Below are 21,591 nucleotides of genomic sequence, written 5' to 3' on the forward strand. Positions count from 1 at the left end.
GTGACAGAGAGAGACTCCGTCTGCAAAAACATATGTATATTTTTCCATCTGGCATCATTTTACTTCTGCTAAAACTACCTTTAATCTTTTAGTGCAGATCTGCTGGTGACAAATTCATTCAGCTTTTAAATTCTACATTTTACCTTTGCTTTTGAAAGGTATTTTTACTAGGTATAGAATTCTAGATAGACTTTTTTTTTCTTTCTGTAGTTAAAGGATTTTGTTTCACTGTCTTCTGGTTTGCATTACTTTTGCCGAGAAATGTTATTTCATCTTTATCTTTGTTCTTCCGTACATATGTGTCTTTTCTCTATGACTACTTTTAAGATTTTCTCATTTTTACTTTTTTTTTTTGGCAATTTGATTGTGTTAGTATAGTTTTATTTTCATGCTTCTTATGCTTGGAGTCCATTGAGATTCTTGGATCTGTGGGTTATGGTTTTCCTCATATATGAAAATACATAGCCATTATTTTTCAAATATGTTTCTGCCCCAGCCTCCCTTCTCCCCACTCACCGATTCAGGGATGTCAGTTATATGCCTGAAGTTGTCCTACAGCTCATTTATTCTTTGTCCAAGTTTTAGTCTTTTACATTTTATTTTCTATTGCTGTTTTTAAATTGACTAATCTTCAGTATCTAATCTGCAATTAATCCCATCCAGTGTATTTTTCATTTCAGACATTGTAGTTTTCATCTCTGTAACTTTGATTTGAGTTTCTCTTATATAGCTCATGTCTCTACTTAACATATTCCATCTTTCCTCTCCCTCGTAAATGTGAAATAATACAGTTATAATAACTTTTAATATCCTTTTCTACAAATTCTATCATGTCAATTTTGATTTATTACATTTTTTTCTCATTATGGGTAATATTTTCTTGCTTTTTTGCAAGTTAAATTTTTGATTGGATGCAAGACATTAAGAATTTTAGGCTGGGCATGGTGGCTCATGCCTGTAATCCCAGCACTTTGGGAGGCTGAGGCAGGTGAATCACGAGGTCAGGAGATCAAGACCAACCTGGCTAACATGGTGAAACCACGTCTCTACTAAAAAAATACAAAAAAATTAGCCGGGTGTGGTGGTGGGCGCCTGTAGTCCCAGCTACTCGGGAGGCTGAGGCAGGAGAATGGCGTGAACCCGGGAGGCGGAGCTTGCAGTGAGCCGAGATCACGCCACTGCACTCCAGCCTGGGCCACAGAGTGAGACTCCATCTCAAAAAAAAAAGAATTTTACCTTAATGGTGCTGAATTTTGGTAAATTCTTCTTAACCTTTGTTCTGGGATATAGGTAAGTTACCTGGAAGCAATGTGATCCTTCTGGAGCTTGTTTTCAAATTTTGTTAGGCAGGACTGGAGCAGTGTTTGGTTGGAAGCAAAACCCTTCTGAATATTCTACCTGATACCTGAGGATTATGAAGTTTGCCATTCTGGTGGAAGAGTTATTCTCAGCTATTTCTGAGCTCTAGGGATTGGTCCCTCTAATCCTTCTGAATAGTTCTTTCCCTGGCCTTAGGTAGCTTCCTCACCGGTATGTGCTAATCAGTACTCAGCTGATGACCTGTGGGGAACGCTGTACAGATCTCTGAAGCTCTTACCCTAGGCAGCTCTCTTTCTTCTGGTACTCTGCCCTATGATCTTTATATGCATTGACCTCACCAGACTTCCAGCTCCATGTCCTCATTTCAGGAACTCAGACTCTAACTGGCTTCTCCATCTTTGTACTCTTGCTTGGAAACTTTCTCCAGGCAGTAAACTGAGGCTATTGTTGGGTTCACCTTGATTTTTTTCTCCCATCTTTCAAGGATCACTATCCTTCACTGCCTTATGTCCAATGACTTGAAGGCTGTTATTTTATATATTTTATCTGGTTTCATGCCAGAAGCAAGAGTTTAGTTCATTTGCTATGACTAAACATAATTAACATAATAACTATTTAACAAAATTATTGATATATTTGGTCTTAAGCCTATCATTTTGCTATATTTTTCTCAATTATTTTCATCAGTTCTTTGTTCCTTAGTTTCTTCTTTTCAATCTTATATTGTGTTAATTGAGTAGTTTTTAAGAATTCCCTCTTTTCTCCTATCTTGACTTTTTGGCTACACTTCTTTGTATTATTGTTTTAGTTGTTATTCTAAGGATTATAATATTCACTGCTTGCTAGAGTCTACCTTGAATTAATAATTTACTACTCTACATATAATGCATGAACCTTACCATCACCTTTCTTCTTTTGTGCTATTATCATACACATTGTTACTATTTTTGCCTTAAATATTCACTTGTGTCTTAAGGAAATTATGAAAATAAAAATATGTCTTTTATATTTACTGAGATAGGCAGCTGGATCACATCCTTGTAATCCACTGCACTTAAATGTGAATTGAATTATACTGCATATATTCTTTAATCCTGCAAGTGTTCCTGAATTATACTACTGCTTATAATTATATTGTTTTATGTCTTTTTTTCACTCAACATTAGTTGTGAAATTTAGCCTTGTTTCTACATGTAGCTGTGGTTTATTTTAAATCTTCTAGATTGAAATATACTACAATGTATTTATCTGTTCTGTGGTGGATGGACATGTAGATGGTTTCTAGTTTGGGGCTATTATAAACAATTTTGCTATGAAAATATATCCTGGTGCATGTATGTAAACTTCTCTGGGATATGTATCTAAGATTGAACTCTCTGAGTCATAAGGTATGCATATCTTCAGCTTTTGAAGATAATAACAAACATTTTCCCAAAGTGTTTGTATTAATTCATATTCCCAATGGTAACGTATGCGATTTCCTATGTTCTATATCTTTGACAATGGTTGGTAGTGTTAGACCTTTAAATGTTTATCATTCTTGTGGTCATGTAAATTTATTATGGTTTTAATATAAACTTGCCTCATTACCAGTGAAATTGAGTATCTTTTCATATATATGTATACACATATACCCTTTTGTTAAGACAGGGTCTTGCTCTGTCACCTAGGCTGGAGTGCAGTGGTACAAACATGGCTCACTGCAGCCTCAACCTCCTGGGCTCAAGTGATCTTCCCACTTCAGCGTCTCTAGTCGTTGGGACTACAGCTGTGAGCCACCATGCCTGGCTAATTTAAAAAATTTTTTTTGTACAGATGGAAACTTGCTATGTTGCCCAGGCTGGTCTCAAACTCCTGGCCTTAAGCCATCCTCCCACCTTGGCCTCCCAAAGTGCTGGGATTACAGGTGTGAGCCACTGCACTCAGCTCATATATATCTTTGTATTTGGATTTCCCATTTTGTGAAGTACTTAAGATCTTTTGCCCATTTTGCTGCTGGATTGTCTATATTTTTCTCAATGATTTTTAGGAGTTACTTATGTATTGTAAATATTAATCTTTTGTTAATTAAAATGAGTTACAAAAATCTTTTCTCATTATGATATCTTAAGATGAACAGAAGTTTTTAATTTTAATGTAGTGGAATTTATCAGTCTTTTCCTCTGAGGTTAATTATTTTTATGTATTATGTAAAAGTCCTTCCCTACCCTAAGTCATTTTTCTTTTTTCTCCTCTGAAAATATCATCGTTTTGCTGTTTACATTTTATTTTTAAGCTACCTGAAACTTGTTTTTGTGTTCAGTATGATTTGGGAGTTCAGTATTTTTCTTTAATTTTTTTTTTTTTTTTTTTTTTTGAGACAGTCTTGCTCTGTCACCTGAGCTGGAGTGCAGTGGCTTGATCTCAGCTCACTGCAACCTCCTCCTCCTCCCAGGTTCAAGTGATTCTCATGCCCCAACCACTGAGTAGCTGGGACTAGAGGCATGCACCACCACACCCAGTTAATTTTTGTATTTTTGGTAGAGATGGGGTTTTGCCATATTGACCAGGCTGGTCTGGAACCTCTGAGTCCAAGTGGTCTTCCTGTCTTGGCCTCCCAAAGTGCTGAGATTACAGGCGTGAGCCACCACGCCTGGCCCAGTTTTATTTTATTTTATTTTATTTTATTTTATTTTATTTTATTTTATTTGAGATGGAGTTTCGCTCTTGTTGCCGAAGCTGGAGTGCAATGGCGCGATCTCGGCCCACTGCAACCTCTGCCTCCTGGGTTCAAGCGATTCTCCTGCTTCAGGAGTAGCTGGGAGTACAGGTGCATGCCACCATGCCTGGCTAATTTCTTTTATTATTTTTTTGTTGCTGTTTTTAGTAGAAACGGGGTTTCACCATGTTAGCCAGGTTGATCTCAAACTCCTGACCTCAGGTGATCCACCTGTCACAGCCTCCCAAAGTGCTGGGATTACAGGCCGGAGCCACCGTGCCTGGCCTTATTTTTTTAAATATATAGTTTCTCTGTTCTAGTACTATTTATGTAAAGTCTGTACTTTCTCCACTAATTTGTAGTGCCACCTCAATGATCATATCTTTTGTTTCTAGAACATTTCAAATCTGCTTGTTTTAAAAATCTGTTCATCTTTATTATGGCTTCCTTTTCTACCTTTATATTTCTAATAATTTTAAACATATAATTTTTTTGAGACAGGGTCTCACTCTGTCATCCAGGTGGGAGTGCAGTGGTGTGACCACAGCTCATTGCAGCCTTGACCTTCTTGACTTGAGGTGGGCTCAAGTGATCCTCCCACCTCAGCCTCCCAAGTAGCTCCCTATACTGGTGGGAGTATAGGCATACCCACCATGCCTGGTTAATGTGTTTTTGTTGTTGTTGTTGTTGTAGAGATGACATCTCACAGTGTTGCCCAGGCAGGTCTCAAACTTTTGGGCTCAAGCATTCCTCCCACCTTGGCCTCCTGAAGTGTTGGAATTATAGACGTGAGCCACTGTGCTGAGCCAAACATAGATATTTTATACTCTCTTTTATAGTCAGTTGTTTGTAGTTCTGAAGTATATAAATTCTCCAGATTATTGGGTATCCTAACTCATGCTCATGGATGTGCTTTGATTTGTGTGACTGATAATTTTTATATATAATATTGTAAGCTTTTTACATTGATAATATTGTGAGCTTAATTTCTTCCCCACTGTGGGATTACTGTGTATTCTCTGGAAAGGCTTTATGTTTGTCTCTGCCTGGTCTCTAATGTTTCAACAGCCTGAAGCTGATCTTTATTAATTTGTTGGCTTTGGCTTCCTGAATCATATACATAACTGAAATTCAGACTTCATTCCCCTGTGGATGTAGGTTGTTTTATTTTATCTAAGGAGAGGGAAAGATATAGCCAGGAATAGTAGTCCATGTGAGCCACACTGTCTGGTTTTCGTTTTTTTTGTTTGTTTGTTTGTTTGCTTTTGAGACGGAGTCTCACTCTGTCGCCCAGGCTGGAGTGCAGTGGCGTGATCTCAGCTCACTACAAGCTCCGCCTCCCGGGTTCACGCCCTTCTCCTGCCTCAGCCTCCCGAGTAGCTGGGACTACAGGCGCCTGCCACCAAGCCCAGCTAATTTTTTGTATTTTTAGTAGAAACGGGGTTTCATCATGTTGGCCAGGATAGTCTCGATCTCTTGACCTCGTGATCCACCCGCCTCGGCCTCCCGAAGTGCTGGGATTACAGGCGTGAGCCACCGCGCCCGGCCAGTGAGCCACACTGTCATGTTTTCAGAGTCTTAGATCTTTAAAGGCCCATCTCAAGTTTGATAGCTTAGAATCGATTAAAATTACTTAAATCTTAAAATACTTATTTTTTAGACAATTGCTTTCTGTTTTTAAAAGTTTGTATAAAACCTAGTTTTTAAGACATATTAAAGCTCAAAGATATCATTGGTAGAAGCAGAACTTCTAATAAAATAATGTTCACAGCAGTATTTTCCTATAACATTTTCAGAAAATTTTAATAAATAGACTGTTTTTAACTGTAGATTAAACTGTTATGACCTAGGTACTAAGATACAAAGATTAGTAAGACCCAATCCTTTCAATGAGATAAAGGACTAATTGGGAAGAGAGATAAAGAGGCAGACAAGTGTGGAGCCAGCTCATTCATTTGTTTATTCATTTACTCTTCATTCAACAAAATTGATTAGCTAATATGTGCTGGGCATTGTTCTAGGTGCTGGGGATACAGCAGAAAATGAAACCTGCAAAAATGATTTGCATCACGGAGCTTACATGTAGAGTGATTCTAGTGATATGAAGAAAGTTCTCTGGAAATTCAAAAAAGGCGTATTAATAGTTTGGTATTTCTACCCTCAACTGTGCCTGTTGTCTTCATGTAGACACCTTTTGTTTTATCTTTTTCAGAGAATAAGCCTCAGCTTTTTCTAGGTCCTGGAAGGGGGTATCATCTGACTGGGTGAGGAATAGCTTTTTAAATAGCCTTTCAGCCATGACTTCTAGTTTTACCCCATCTCATTACAGAGGTTCCCGGTGCTGGCAATTCCTGAGACTTTCTGTGTTGTTTGGTGTGAATTGGATTGCTTCTTCTTGGTTTTCCTTATTGGTAGTTTAGGAATCAAACTTTTAAGGCTCTGCGTCTGCTATGCTAGTTTCTACTCTCTATTTTCTGGCTTTCAGAATTTTGTTATTTCCTTTTAAATTTATTCTTGTGAAATCCCTTTACCATTATTTTAATGATTTTAATGAACTAAAATTGAATGTATGTGTTCAGTCTACCGTCTTTACCTGAAAGTCTAATTGAATTGTCGTGAATCTTGTTAATCTATAGTAGGTATAGGAAATCTTTGTGTGTGTGTGTGTGTGTGTGTGTGTGTGTGTGTGTTTTGTTTTTTTTTTGAGATGGAGTCTCAGTCTGTCACCCAGGCTGGAGTGCAGTGGCACGATCTCAGCTCACTGCAACCTCCGCTTCCTGGGTTCAAGTGATTCTCCTGCCTCAGCCTCCTGAGTAGGTGAGATTAAAGGCAGGTGCCACCACACCTGGCTAATTTTTGTATTTTTAGTAGAGACAGGGTTTCACCATGTTGGTTAGACTGGTCTCGAACTCCTGACCCTGTGATCCACCTGCATTAGCCTCCCAAAGTGCTGGGATTACAAGTGTGAGCCACCGTGCCTGGCCTAATCTTTTATCTTCTGCCATCATATGTGTGTGTAAATGTATATATATTTAACTTATCACAAAACATGAAGAAGATAGAATGTTATAAAATGTTGGATAGGAGGCACAATACCTTTGTTTCAATTTTATCTTTACTATACACTTGCATTGTGTTCTTTGAGCAAGCTACTTTATCTACTTGAAACTCAGTTTTATTACTTGAAAAACAGGAATGTTGGCCAGGTGTGGTGGCTCATGCCTGTAATAGCAACACTTTGGGAGGCTGAGGCAGGCAGATTGCTTGGCCCAGAAGTTCAAGACCAGCCTGGGCAACTGGTGAAACTCTGTCACTGCAAAAAATACAAAAAATTAGCCGGCCGTGGTGGCACATTACTATAGTCCCAGCTACCCAGGAGGCTGAAGTGGGAGGATCACCTGAGCCTGGGAAGTTAAGATTACAGTGAGCCGTGATCGTGCCACTGCACTCCAGCCTGGGCAACACAGTGAGACCCTGTCTCAAAAAAAAAAAAAAAGAAAGAAGAAAGAAAGAAAAGAGAGAAAACAGGTCGAGCATGGTAGCTCACGCCTGTAATCCCAGCACTTTGGGTGGCCGAGGCAGGCGGATCACGAGGTCAAGAGATCAAGACCATCCTGGCCAACATGGTGACACCCTGTCTCTACTAAAAATACAAAAATTAGCCGGGCGTGGTAGCACGTACCTGTAGTCCCATCTAAATGGGAGGCTGAGGCAAGAGAATTGCTTGAACCCGGGAGGCAGAGGTTGCAGTGAGCCGAGATCACACCATTGCACTCCAGCCTGGCAACGGAGCGAGACTCCATCTCAAAAAAAGAAACAAAGAAAAGAAAACTAGGAATGTTAATGATACCCACCTTGTTAGGGTTATTGGTTAAGACCAGCTGATAATTTCAAAGCACTATACAAGCTTTAGGGGTTTTTAGCACCATGCCACTTATTCAGAATTAATTTTCTTTACAATACAGTATATCTGAGAGTTGAGAAGTAAGTTTAAAAAGTCTGTGAATAAAATAGGTATTATATATTATCTTGTGAAAATCCATACATTTCATTAGTAGACCCTCAATCAGACGCAGAATCTATTTTTTATTTCATACCTGGTTTTACCAAGATTTGATCTATGAAACTGGATCATAGATCAGTTAGACATGATAGAGTCTAAAGTTCAAGCTAGACTTGACAGAGTACAAAGCAAGAAACAACTTTATTCTTCCTCGCCATTGCCCTTTAAAAGGACTGTGTTGGCGTTCCTGTTTCTTTTACTGGATAATATCTTGGTCATGTCACATAACTTTTTTTCACTCGCTTTTAGATATTAATAGTTTTATTTTTAGGTACCCAAAAGTCTAGTCTAAACTAAATAGAAACTGCAATCTCTTGTTTAATCTAAAATTTTTCCCGTTACCCTGGTTAGGCTCTGATTTGGCTCTAGAACCTATTGAGGCTCAGGAGACATGTTTGCTTCTTCTTTACTCTGCTACTCTCTCCTCTTCTAATCACTAGGCAGCTTTACAGTGGGGTTATATAAGGGTCAGGAAAGGTCTTACTCAACTGGTGCAGTGGTCATTAGGCTTTGATGTTTCTTGGGTGTGGTAGATGCCCAATGTTGGCTCCTAGTTTACTGCTTTAGTCTTTGTTTTTTAGGGCCTTCCCTCACTGGGGACTTTCCATTGTGCCTTTTATTGATTCAGGAGGTATTACTTTAGCTGGCTGCTAATGATTCTGGTGGTGTGTACCCCCAAAGACTCTCTCAGGTGGGGTTATCTGGTCTGCATGCAGACCTTTCTTTTTTTTTTTTTTTTTGAGACGGAGTCTCGCTCTGTCGCCCAGGCTGGAGTGCAGTGGCGTGATCTCGGCTCACTGCAAGCTCCGCCTCCCGGGTTCACGCTATTCTCCTGCCTCAGCCTCCCGAGTAGCTGGGACTACAGGCGCCCGCTACCACGCCCGGCTAATTTTTTGTATTTTTAGTAGAGACGGGGTTTCACCGTGTTAGCCAGGATGGTCTCGATCTCCTGACCTCGTGATCCGCCCGCCTCGGCCTCCCAAAGTGCTGGGATTACAGGCGTGAGCCACCGCGCCCGGCTGCATGCAGACCTTTCTGAGAGAGTCTTTTCAAGACAACCAGCCTGCCTGCCTTTCATGGAATCTCCTTCACCCTTAAGGAACATGCAATCTTGTGAAAGTAGAATTTGCTCGTACTTTAATTCTCTTTACTCACGCTAGCCTTTCACCTTTAAACTTTCCAGGCAAATATCAGGCTCTGGTCTTTTTGTTCTCTAAATTCCAAGACATCCATATCCAGTAGTTCTCTCTAAACTGTCTCACTTGACTTTGAGGAGGAGAATTAAAGAAAAATCTAGGAAATAAGATATGGTGGTAAATTTATTTTCTGCTCACAAAAAGGAAAATAATCTGATGGATTAATTAAGAGTTCAAATTGACAGTCTTCCTCCCCTGCAAGTTCAAGCATTCAGTGTACATACAGCTTAATAAAAAATGAATTGTAGTCATGCTGATTTGGGATTGACATACTTTTTTGGTCACTGGCTGAATCTAAATGTAAATTTCAGGATCCTAATTTGTCATCCTCATTGAATTATTTTCAAAGTTAGGGTATGTTAGACTAAGTATATACCTTTAAATGTCCAGTTTTATATTTGCCTCATTTGATTGGTCATTAAAGCAGGATAGTTTGCATTAGGAATTTTATCCTCTGTGTATCTGCAGCTGCACCTTTTGTTCTCTTCGGTCATAGCAAATTGGCCTCATTAACAGCAGAACCCTATGACTTAAAAGAAAAATATATTCGCTCACAGTTCTGGAGGCCAGAGCTCTGAATTCATGGTGTCAAGGGTTCATTCCTTCTGGAGGCTCTAAGGGAGATTCCATTCCATGCCTCTCTCCTAGCTTCTGGTGGTTGTCAGCGATTTTTAGCCTCCCTTGGCTTGTAGCAGATCATTCCAATCTCTGCCTCCATCTTCACATGGCACGTGATATTTAGTCATTTAGATAAAGTTTAATCTATGAGCATGAGTTAAAAATTATAAATGTGTAATTTTAGATTGTTAAAGTTTTAGAAAAGCAAAGGCACAAAAATAGTAATATGAAATAAGAAAAAGCAAACTATTTCTTAAAGCATTTGACAGAGAAAATTTTCTCCTTTCTGTAGCTGTTGGAAAAATTAGAGGAAAGCCTCTTCCATTACTCTTATTTTTTGAGGCCCTCTTTATCACAAGTCATGCTTTTCCATGTCCTGTTGATGCAGCTCTAACCCTGGAAGGAATCAAATGTGGATTATCGGAAAAACGGTTAGATTTAGTTACCAATTGGGTTACACAGGAAAGGTAAGAAAAGTTAAGCTTTTAACTTAATTTTGACATTTCGTTAATAAAGTTGTTTGTTCTAAAAATATTAATAGCTTTATCAATATGTTACTTGAACATTTACTTCAGGTCCCTATTGCAATTAATCAGAAAGTGTTTAGTGGTCGGGTGTGGTGGCTCATGCCTCTAATCCCAACACTTTGGGAGGTAGAGGTGGGAGGATCGCTTGAGGTCAGGAATTCAAGACCATCTTGGCCAACATGGTGAAACCCTGTCTCTACTGAAAATACAAAAATTAGCCAGACATGGTGGCCAGGTGCAGCAGCTCACACCTGTAATCCCAGCATTTTGGGAGTCCGAGGTGGGCAGATGGCTTGAGGTCAGGAGTTCAAGACCAGCCTAGCCAACATGGTGAAACCCCATCTCTACTAAAAATACAAAAATTAGCCAGGCATGGTGGCGCACGGCTGTAGTCCCTGCTACTCAGGAAGCTGAGGCAGGAGAATCGTGTGAACCAGGGAGGCAGAGGTTTCAGTGAGACGAGATCGCGCCACTGCACTCCAGCCTGGGTGACAGAGCGAGACTCAATCTAAAAATATATATATATATGCATTTAGTTTCCTGTAGAAATCTAATTTTCTTAGCAAATACACCACTACATTCCAAATAACTTTATTTTCATATTGACTATTATCGGGGTGATAGAAATTGACAAGTAATCATTTCAATTACATAATCAATTGCCTATTAAATTGTAACTTGGAGTTCTTACAGGTAGTAGAAAATCCAGTTCTACTGTGCTGAATCTTCAAATATTTCAGTCTCAGCCACTCATCAGGAATTTTCTAACATATGTCTTATTGATCTGCTTGTTCTAGACTGACATTTTCTGAGGAGGCTGGGGATGTGATTTGTGATTATGGGGAGCAGGATACTTATAACAAGGCCAAGTGCCTGGCTTTAGCTCAGATTATCTACAGTGAATGTGGCTTGCACAAGAAAGCTATTCTTTGCTTGTGTAAACAGGGTCAGACTCATAGCGTCATGGAGTACATACAGCAGTTGAAGGACTTTACTACCGGTAAGTTAAAAAGTCTGCCATTTGTATATATTTGAATTCTGGGCTTTAATTGTAAGATTACCCATAATAGCAAGCACTACTTAAAACTTACGTTATAAAATCAATTTTATATGTACCAATAAGTAGGAGATTTCTTGTGTAATTTTTCATGAACATAGTAAGCTGGAGCTGATTGGCTTTCATGCTAGATATTCAAAAATATTATGTATTTCCTCAAAATACAAACATTTAATAAGCCAGATAGTCCTGGAAATATACAGTTTTAAAGATAGATTTAGCAGATATACTAGAACATACTACATATATGATTTTTAAAAATAACTTATTCGTGATATATAATTTTTTTTTTTTTTTGAGATGGAGTCTCACTCTGTTGCCAGGCTGGAGTGCAGTGCTGCGATCTTGACTCACTGCAAGCTCTGCCTCCTGGGTTCACACCATTCTCCTGCCTCAGCCTCCCAAGTAGCTGGGACTACAGGTGCCCGCCACTACGCCCGGCTAACTTTTTGTATTTTTGGTAGAGACAGGGTTTCACCGTGTTAGCCAGGATGGTCTTGATCTCCTGATCTTGTGATCTGCCCGCCTCAGCCTCTCAAAGTGCTGGGATTGCAGGTGTGAGCCACCGCACCCAGCCTGTGATATATAATGTTTTGAACTGTAATATAAGCATCAGAAATGAAGAATTTCTAATTTATTTCAAAATTTTAAAACACAATTGAACAGTAATCTGAGATTACAATTGAACGGTAATCTGAGAGAACTGTGGACCTTAGGGTGACCCTAGTTGGAAGAGCAGAGCTCTTATTCTGGATCTAGTTTGGCAATAACTGTAAGTACAGGCATTGCTGACATCTCCCCATCCCCCAGGCCAGTGCCTGTCCTGATTTGCAGGCTATGTATCCCAGTTCTAAGAAGATGCAAAATGGAACCAAACATGGCCATTTTTAGGTCACATTATTCCAGGAAAAAGGAGTTTTAGTAGTTGTTGAATCTGGTCATTTTCAAGCAATTAATTGACTTTTTCTTAGAATCTATGTTGTTGTTTTTTTAAGTTAGAAATTTCTTCATTAATAACAGCATGCCCTATACTATTATTGTAATAATAGCTAGGCTTTTTTTCATGGATTATCTCACTTAATCCTTATGTTGACTCTATGAGGTAGGTTTTGTTATTGTCCCATTTTATAGATGCAAAAATAGTATGTTTCCACAGAGAGGCTGAGGCACAGCTAGAGCTAAGTGATTTGGTTATGTAGTGACAGGACAGAATCTGGCATAGTAGGTATTAATTAATATTCCATTACCTAAGTATACAGTTTCAGTTTCTGTGTTGTTAACTATTATTTTTCCATATGTAAGAATTATATTAGTTAATGTTTAGACATGGGATATAGCTTTTAATTACTCTTAGAATTTAAAAATTTTAGGGATAGGGTCTGTAGTCCCAGCCACTCAGGAGGCTGAGATGGGAAGATCGCTTGAGCCCAGGAGTTCTAGGCTGCAGTGCGCTGTGATTGTGGCACTGCATTCCTGCCTGGGCATCAGAGTGAGACCTTATCCCATAATAATAATAATAATAATAATAATAATAATTTTTTAAAAAATAAAATGGATTTTGAAATGTAGTAAGAAAAAGGGAGACGAGGAGTTCAAGAGTAGCCTGGAGCAACATAGTGGGACCCCATCTCTATATATTAAATACATTTTAAAAACCCAAGGCTTTCAGAATTCAGATTATGTTTATGGTAGTCCTTGAAAGGCTCTCAGAAGTTATTCTGAAAATTACCTCTATTGTGGCCACAAAATAATATTTTTACTTTAAAATATTTAGGAAGTTAATACAAAGTTTATAAATTTGAGAGTATAGAGTGGGGCATGCCTGTAGTCTCAGCTACTGGGAAGGCTGAGGCGGGAGACTGCTTGAGCCCAGGAGTTTGAGGATACAGTACACAATCATTATGCCTATGATGAGCCATGCACTCCAGCCTGGGCCACACAGTGAGACTTTGTTTTGAAAAAATTTAAGAATACAAATCATAATTGTAGCTTTAGATTACCTCAATGGTTAACTATTGGGTTAACCCAATAGACATTAACCCATATGGAATTGTTCTTTTTGTGGTCAAATATAGGAAACTTCATATGGTTCCACCTCTGGCTACTTGAAATAGCTACTGGCTTCTTAAAGTTTTCATTTTTGAATTTCTAAATGCTTGATAGTTTTAGGAAAAAAATTACTGAGTTGCTTTTTCTGTGCAAGGCACAGAAAGAAAGACATTATACTCACCAGAATTTGGTCCAAATATGAGCAACAAGATATAGACAAACAAACTGTAGTATTAGATGGAGACCTCTAATACTACACTTTTCAGATGTGAAAACTGAGTTCCAAAAGAGTAAGTGACTGATGGAGCTATGATTAGAATTCAGGTTTCCTAGTAGCCAATCTGTATTTTTATTATACCACATTTTTTTCATTATAATTATTTGATTATGTTTTGGATACTCTTATGGGTAGTTTTCCTTTGTTTTTTGCTATGCTGAGCATGATTTTTTTTGAGGGGGGCTAGGGGATAGTACCGTTGAGTTTAGGTTGGAGTGGGTCATTGAGGGCTTTGAAAGGATTAGAAAAACTGTTGATTGGCAGGTATAGACATTAGCTAGTCCTAGTTTCTAGTTGATTTATGATATTAGTACATTGAGATAAACTTTTTCATTTTTGCCTTCAGATGACCTGTTGCAGCTATTAATGTCATGTCCCCAAGTTGAATTAATTCAGTGTCTCACTAAAGAGTTGAATGAGAAACAACCATCTTTATCTTTTGGTCTTGCTATACTTCATCTGTTCTCTGTAGACATGAAAAAAGTTGGCATTAAGCTACTTCAAGAAATCAATAAAGGTGGGATAGGTAAGTAGAATAAAATGTTGTGGAAGAAATAGTAGTGGGTTATCTAGGGAGAGGTTCAAGATGGTTATGCATGAGTTAACTCAAATTTCCCTAAGAGTTCCTTCTTAGCAAGAGTTAACTTTAGGAGTTTATAAATGTAAAGATTGCCATGTAAATAATAATCTATTGGTAATAGGATATATTTCTTGAGAGAATTAGAATGAAGGGAGTATCTTTATGAAGCTTGAGGGGAATATTACAATAATTATGATCACTAACACTAAAAACTTTGTATATATTGACATATGTGTATATTTAGCTTTTATATGTATTTTAAATGTTATGTAGATATAAACTATATGTTTTAATTCCTAAACCAAATGTATGTGTATTTACATATGTTATTCACTCTGAACCTAACTCTGCTGTGAATTAGAGAATAACTAATTAGGCTGGGTGCAGTGGCTCACCCCTGTAATCCCAGCACTTTGGGGGGCTGAGGCGGGTGGATCGCTTGAGCTCAGGAGTTCAAGACCAGCCAGGGCAACATGGCAAAACCCTGTCTCTATGAAAAAGATACCAAAATTAGCTACATGTGGCATGCACCTGTAGTCCCAGCTACTCGAGAGGATGAGGTGGAAGGATCGCCTGAGCCCAGGGAGCTCAAGGCTACAGTGAGCCGTGATTGTGCCACTGCACTCCAGCCTGGGTGAGACACTGCCTCAAAAAAAATGAGAGAGAGAGAGAATAATTAAAACTCACTTTTATTTTCTTTTCATTAATTTAATATAGGAAGTTGAACAGACAACTTCATTTTAAATTACTTGAAAACATATTTTGGAAGATAACTTTATATTTTGAAATTATCATTACAGATATCAACTAAAATATTTTTATATAAAAATAATAATTATGGTAGAAATAAAATTATAGTGATGACAGTATTCTAAAAAGTGATCCTCTTTTATGAAGTACCATAAGTAATGCAGGTAATAGATAAGAAATGAGTTCCATAAATTGATAGATCACTAAGATATTTTTAAAAGTAAATAATATTAAATTTCTTTAACAAACAAAATGATTTTATTTCCTTAAGAAAAATATTTGTTATAGAAGCCCCATCATTAAGAGTTCTCCAGCTAGAGACAGGATAAAGAGTTTGTCAAAGAGTTTCTTCAGTCCTTGGGTTAGCCCCACTAAGGCATTTATATAAGTGTTTGAAATCATGAAAACTTGACCTATAGGTTTACAGTTATTTGATAGTTTCTAGTGGTGCCTTATAGACTCTGTGAATAAGGATGAGCCCACATTCATCACTTTCTGAGCTCCTGCCTTATAGCCTTCAACATCTGCTGCCTTAACAAGAAGGAGATGAGTGGAGATGTGGAATGTGAGAAGTGGTAGAGGGTTGAATTGAGACATGAAGAGGTTAATGATAAGGGAGGAGGAGAAGGAACTAACACGAGTACTTACCATGAGCTTGACTGAGCACTGCATGTTATGTCATTAATCTTAGGGGAATCAGGTAGAGTTTAACAGTAACTGAGTTGAAATTATGTCCTTTTCTATTTTTGAAGAATCACTAAAGTATAGATTATCAAATAAGTGCCATACTATAATATTGTATTTTTTCCCCACAGATGCAGTAGAAAGTCTCATGATAAATGATTCCTTTTGCTCCATAGAAAAGTGGCAAGAAGTGGCAAATATATGTTCACAGAATGGCTTTGACAAATTATCTAATGACATCACGTCTATTCTTCGATCTCAGGCTGCAGTTACAGAAATTTCTGAAGAGGATGACGCAGTCAACCTAATGGAACATGTGTTTTGGTAGTTCTATATCTTAACCAGCTGAGGGAGCTTGTACAACACCTTATGTATGCTGGTTGGGCAAACTGATTTTAACGTAACTAACTTATAAATAAATCTAGAGTAAGAAGATCTCAGAAATAAATCACACTTTTGTTATGATGACATTTAGATTTGTCTTTGAAATATTTATACTATTGCTTCCTTTTCCCCATATGGTCATTTCTTATATTGAATCTTGATAAAATCCAAGATTATAACTGTGTGAAACAGTGTAGGGCATTTTTATCTAAGGACATAAGCTAATGTCCAGATATATTACTTTCTGGTGATGTAATATGATAGCAAGAGCTGAGGAAGGTGTGGGTAGTATCCTGTGTGTTAGACTGTCTTCCCAAACATGAAATGCTACAAGCCTGACTTGACCAGAAAAGCAGGATATCATTTCAAGGTTGGACTTGCTGGCAAAAACCTAGAGTATAGTAATTTTGTACTGCTGATTTAAAGATGTGCCCCATGCTTTGATATATATAAATATGGCAAAGCTTAGGCTTCTAGTATAAAAGCTGGGACTCTTGGCATGTTATTACTTAGAGAGAAGACCAGTCGAATTTTGCATAGAAGTAGACCTGTGATACCTATAGGTATGGAAAATATGTCATAAGAAGTGGTTTTGGATTATTTCAAGTGTCTGAATAAGTATTTGATTGAAAACTCTGAAAGTTCTGTGCCATGGACAGGTGTAATATTAAGAATATTTAATGATTAGTATGGCATGGGCACAAATCAAGCAGAACAGATACCTAATTAATCAGAACAGCCTTTAGCCCTTATGCTACACCAGAGCTTACTAGCTAAATGTCATCCTTGACCATGGAACATGGTTAAAATGAGCTGCTGGCTGGGCAAGGTAGCTCATGTCTGTAATCCCAGCACTTTGGGAGGTCGAGGCAGGAGGATCGCTTGAGCCCAGGAGTTTGAGACCAGCTAGGTAACACAGTGAGATCCCGTCGCTGTTATTAAAAAAAGAAAAAAAAATTTCAAGTAAAAAATGAAAATGATCTGCTATTAGAATAAGAGCAAAGAGCATAACTTTTCCCGTCCTAAATTTAAATTGAATATGTATTTTTATGTTATAGTGGAAAGAAGATGAACGGGGAGTCAGACAGCTTCATATTAAAATTCTGGTCCTACCTCTTACTCACTTATAAAATATGGGCAGTCTTCCCTTAGGCTTGTTGTGAGGATTAGTGATAATGTATGTGTAGTGTAAGTGTATAACATGATAGAGGAACTTAGTAAAAGATAGCTGTAATTCCTTTGTAATCGGCCCCAGAAACACACATTTCTCTACTTAGTTTGTACTTACTAAATCCCATATGTCTATTCATTTGTATTTATATGTTTATTCTTCTTTAAAGTATTTGATATATTGGTACAACTTATTGCTGTGATTAAGTTATCTGTCCACACTTGTATTAGGGTTGCCTGGCTTATCTTATAAATTCAGAAGCATTCAAGCTGAGTTTTTAATTTTTCCATTTGGTGCTAAATAGAATACTGGATAATTATAATTCAGCTTTCTAAAACGTAGCATTTTTAAAGTAATACATGTGCATAGTTTAAAAAGCAATTTATTACTAAAAGGCTTATCAAAATAATATTTTGATTTTTGGCCTTCATACAGGCTGTTGAAAAGAGCAGATAAAGGATGGAAAAAAGGAATGGAAAGGGAGAGGTATTTCGGCAGCACTGGTTCTTTGTGTGCCAACGGCTTAAAACCTTTTTTTTTTTTTTCCTTTGAGACCTATATGATTGATAGAAAGCTATTATGTGTCCATTGACAGAGCTTAGAAAAAAAAATGTCTCCATGAAAGCCAGGAGGATAAAGTAGGTATATAAATCTAGAGAAAGCTTAAACAGCAGTTGTTGTTGTTATTCTAATTTTGCCTTGTTTTTCCTTTGCTCATTATTACTCCTTCTCAGCTAGCATTGCCTTTGGCAGCTTTCCCAAGGAAAGTAAAAGTTGTCAAGTGAATATAAATTAAAATGCCTGGCGATGGAAAATGGAGTTGGGAGGAAGAGCAAGATTATAAAGTTAAATGAGGAAGGAGAAAGAATTGAGTTGTGAGCTACAGAGGGCTTTGAAGCTATAAGAGCCTCCATGTAAGCTACACTGAAGGAGGTATAATCTGGACCTCAGCACAGAAACCTGCATTCTAGACCAGCCCCACCACTGTCTAGCTATGTGTCCTTTTCCTCATGCTTAAGATAAATTTATTTTGACTAGATACCTCCTCTTGTCATTTCCAACTCTAAAATTCAGTAATTCTGAAAAGGTACAAATTATTTCCCAATGCTTCTTGACCTTCAGCCTAAATTTCAAATACTACAATTCAACATCAGCATCAACAACATCTACCGAATACCTGTTTTGCACACAATTTCTGCTAGCAAGATTACAACCTTAATGGAAACACACAGCGTATTTTAAAAGTTACTAATAATAATTCCTTAGCATTATCTAATAGCCAGTCCATATTCAAATTTCACCAGTTGCTAAAAATGCCTTTTAACATTTGAATTGTTCCAATGAAGATTTAACCAACGTTCATGTGTTCTATTAGGTCTTGCTATCTTGAGCGTGTCTTCTCTCCTTTTTTCCTCTTGCCATTGACTGCTTTACATAGCAGTTGCAAAGCAAGGGTCATGATGAACTAAGTTTCTCTGATTTCATATTAGGTTTTCTTTCTACCATACCAGTGAGGAAAGGAAGATATTTCTTCCAAGTTCTGAAAGATTTAATTGTAACTAGTTACATTTTTGTTTATTATAGTCAAGCATGTATCAAAATGAATTTCTATTAAATTCATTCATTTGGAAAGGTTTAGAGATGTTGAACAGAAGTCTAATGTAATGAAAAAAATTTTTTTAATATTTACAACTTCTCCTAAATCCTGAATTAACTAAGAAATGACCATTAAATTAATCACTTTTTTAACTTTAAAAGGTCAAAACCTGTTACTTTTTAGGTGCCTGGAATTCTGTTGGATTGCTAAAGCATATGTTAAGTCAAAAATCATAGCAGAGGCCTTTTTTTTTTTAACTTTGTACATTTCATAGAAAGCTCATACATTTCTTCCATTCTTTCTCAGAAAAAAATGGCATTTAACAAATGTTCGGTGTATAAAGCTGTCAGTTTGCTAGTAGTTATAATTTGTTGTGTTCTTGAATAAAAATATATTGGGTACATAAAAAAGACACTATTATTTATATAGTTTTTTTAGTTTTTTTTTTTTAATTGATAATTATCTACAAGTACCCTCCCTACCTTGAGGATCTGCGTCTACCTATAGAGGTTTGGCACTACTGTAAATGAGTGAAATGTATCACAGTCAGGGAAAGGAGGATCTGGGGACTTTTTGAAAGGGACAATCGTGATAAATTCCAGGCAACTTTTATTATGCAGGACTGTGGACTCGGTGTTACCTTCTTGGAAGCTGGAAATGTAGATTTGATGTGAGCAGTACTGTGTGGGCCAAACAAAACACATCTGCAGACCAGACTTGACCTGCAGGTCACTAATTTGAAACCTCTGTCCTAAACTGAGGCTAAATTTGATTTCTTGTTTCCATCAACTTTTTTTTTTTTATTTATTTATTGAGACAGTCTTGCTCTGTCACCCAGGCTGGAGTACAGTGACACAATCTCAGCTCACTACAACTTCCACCTCCTGAGTTCAAGCGATTCTCCTGCCTCAGCCTCCTGAGTAGCTGGGATTACAGGTGCCCACCACCACACCCAGATAATTTTTGTATTTTTAGTAGAAATGGGTTTTCACCATGTTGGCCAGGCTGGTCTCAAACTCCTGACCTCAAGTGATCCATCAGCTTTGGCCTCTCAAAGTGCTGGGATTACAGGCATGAGTCATCATGCCTGGCCTCCATCAACTTTAAATGAAGCTTTTTGAGTGGATAAAGATAGTAAAGAATTACCATATTTTCTTATTTGGTGCCAGGCGCAGTGGCTCACGCCTGAATCCCAGCACTTTGGGAGGCTGAGGCAGGTGGATCGTGAGGTCAGGAGATCGAGACCATCCTGGCTAACACGGTGAAACCCCATCTCTACTAAAAATACAAAAAATTAGCCGGGCATGGTGGCGGGCGCCTGTAGTCCCAGCTGTTTGGGAGGCTGAGGCAGGAGAATGGTGTGAACCCGGAAGGTGGAGCTTGCAGTGAGCTGAGATTGTGCCACTGCACTGCAGCCTGCGTGACAGAGTGAGACTCTGACTAAAAAAAAAAAAAAAAAAAAAAAAGAACTACCATATTTTCTCATTTGGAAAAGCCTACTGCGGAATACCCAATTTACTGATGTAACACAAGGGAGGATAAAGGGTAGAGCTACTATGTGGAAGCCAATCCAGTATGGAGGCCATTTTGATTTCTAATGCAGAGGAACATGGAAGATAACACAGACATAATTTGTGTATAGAAAGAGGAAAAGGTACGGAGTCCTTAAGCAATTTTGACTTCCCCCGACCCCACTCTAAAGAATTAATCTATAGTATTCTTCCCCAACTGTATGCCATAAGCTTGGTTAAGAAGCAGTATTGCAGTTTTAAAATAGAGGCTATAAAATTACATTTTGAAGATTTGCCTACATGGATCCTTGCCTCTATCCAGTTAGCTCTTTAGTGGAAATTCCACTGTGGCTGTGGGGGGTCTCCATTATCATGTCATATATTAAACTGCAGCAATAATCACCACCAAGCATTTTTAGCTCTCCACTGGGTGCAAACTCTACCTTTAAGCTTTCATGTGTATTAATGTGTTAGGGCCACACTGAGAAGGATCCATCTTTTCCACTCAAGGAACAGTTGTATGGGTTAAATTCTGTTATCTTGTTTTATTAGGTCAGATAATAAAAATACTGTCATAAATAGAGTGAGCTTTAGGTGGGTTTGTGCTTAACAGGAAGGGCATGTCACCCTTCTACCACTTTGGTTGTACACAGATCAGAATGTGTGACAACACATTCCCATCCATTTTCTCCTGGAACTCTTCCTTTGCCTCATACCGCTCACACATTTTGACTATATTGTTGTTGTTGTTGTTTGAGACGGAGTCTTCCTCTGTCACTCAGGCTGGAGGGCAGTGGTGCGATCTTGGCTCACTGCAACCTCCGCCTTCTGGGTTCAAGTGATTCTCCTGCCTCAGCCTCCCAAGTAGCTGAGATTACAGGCGCCCCCCACCACGCCTGGCTAATTTTTGTATTTTTAGTAGAGATGGGGTTTCACCATGTTGGCCAGACTGGTCTCAAACTCCTGACCTCAGGTGATCTGCCCGCCTTGGCCTCCCAAAGTGCTGGGATTACAGGCGTGAGCCACCATGTCCAGCCTGCTCACACACTTTGAAAATGTACATTTTGGAAGCAGCCCCCAGCAGTGGGACTGAATTGTCAAAAGATTTT

The 21,591-nt window shown here is 38.2% G+C and overlaps 1 protein-coding gene across 8 annotated transcripts in view; it reads left to right on the forward strand.

The window, feature by feature from the left end:
• Positions 1–20,440, forward strand: part of CLHC1 (clathrin heavy chain linker domain containing 1) — a 61,518-nt gene extending 41,078 nt beyond the window's left edge. For all 8 annotated transcript variants that reach the window (XM_008956258.3, XM_014343832.3, XM_055107938.1 and 5 more), the window contains 4 exons: positions 10,188–10,362; positions 11,220–11,422; positions 14,152–14,331; positions 15,951–20,440. In XM_008956258.3, coding sequence (XP_008954506.3) covers positions 10,188–10,362; positions 11,220–11,422; positions 14,152–14,331; positions 15,951–16,147 — 755 coding nt within the window. In that variant the 3' untranslated portion in view covers positions 16,148–20,440. The remainder of the gene's footprint in view (positions 1–10,187; positions 10,363–11,219; positions 11,423–14,151; positions 14,332–15,950) is intronic.
• Positions 20,441–21,591: the final 1,151 nt, after the last annotated feature.

The sequence above is a fragment of the Pan paniscus genome, chromosome 12 (genome assembly GCF_029289425.2).
Source record: "Pan paniscus chromosome 12, NHGRI_mPanPan1-v2.0_pri, whole genome shotgun sequence".
NCBI classification, from domain to species: Eukaryota; Metazoa; Chordata; class Mammalia; order Primates; family Hominidae; genus Pan; species Pan paniscus.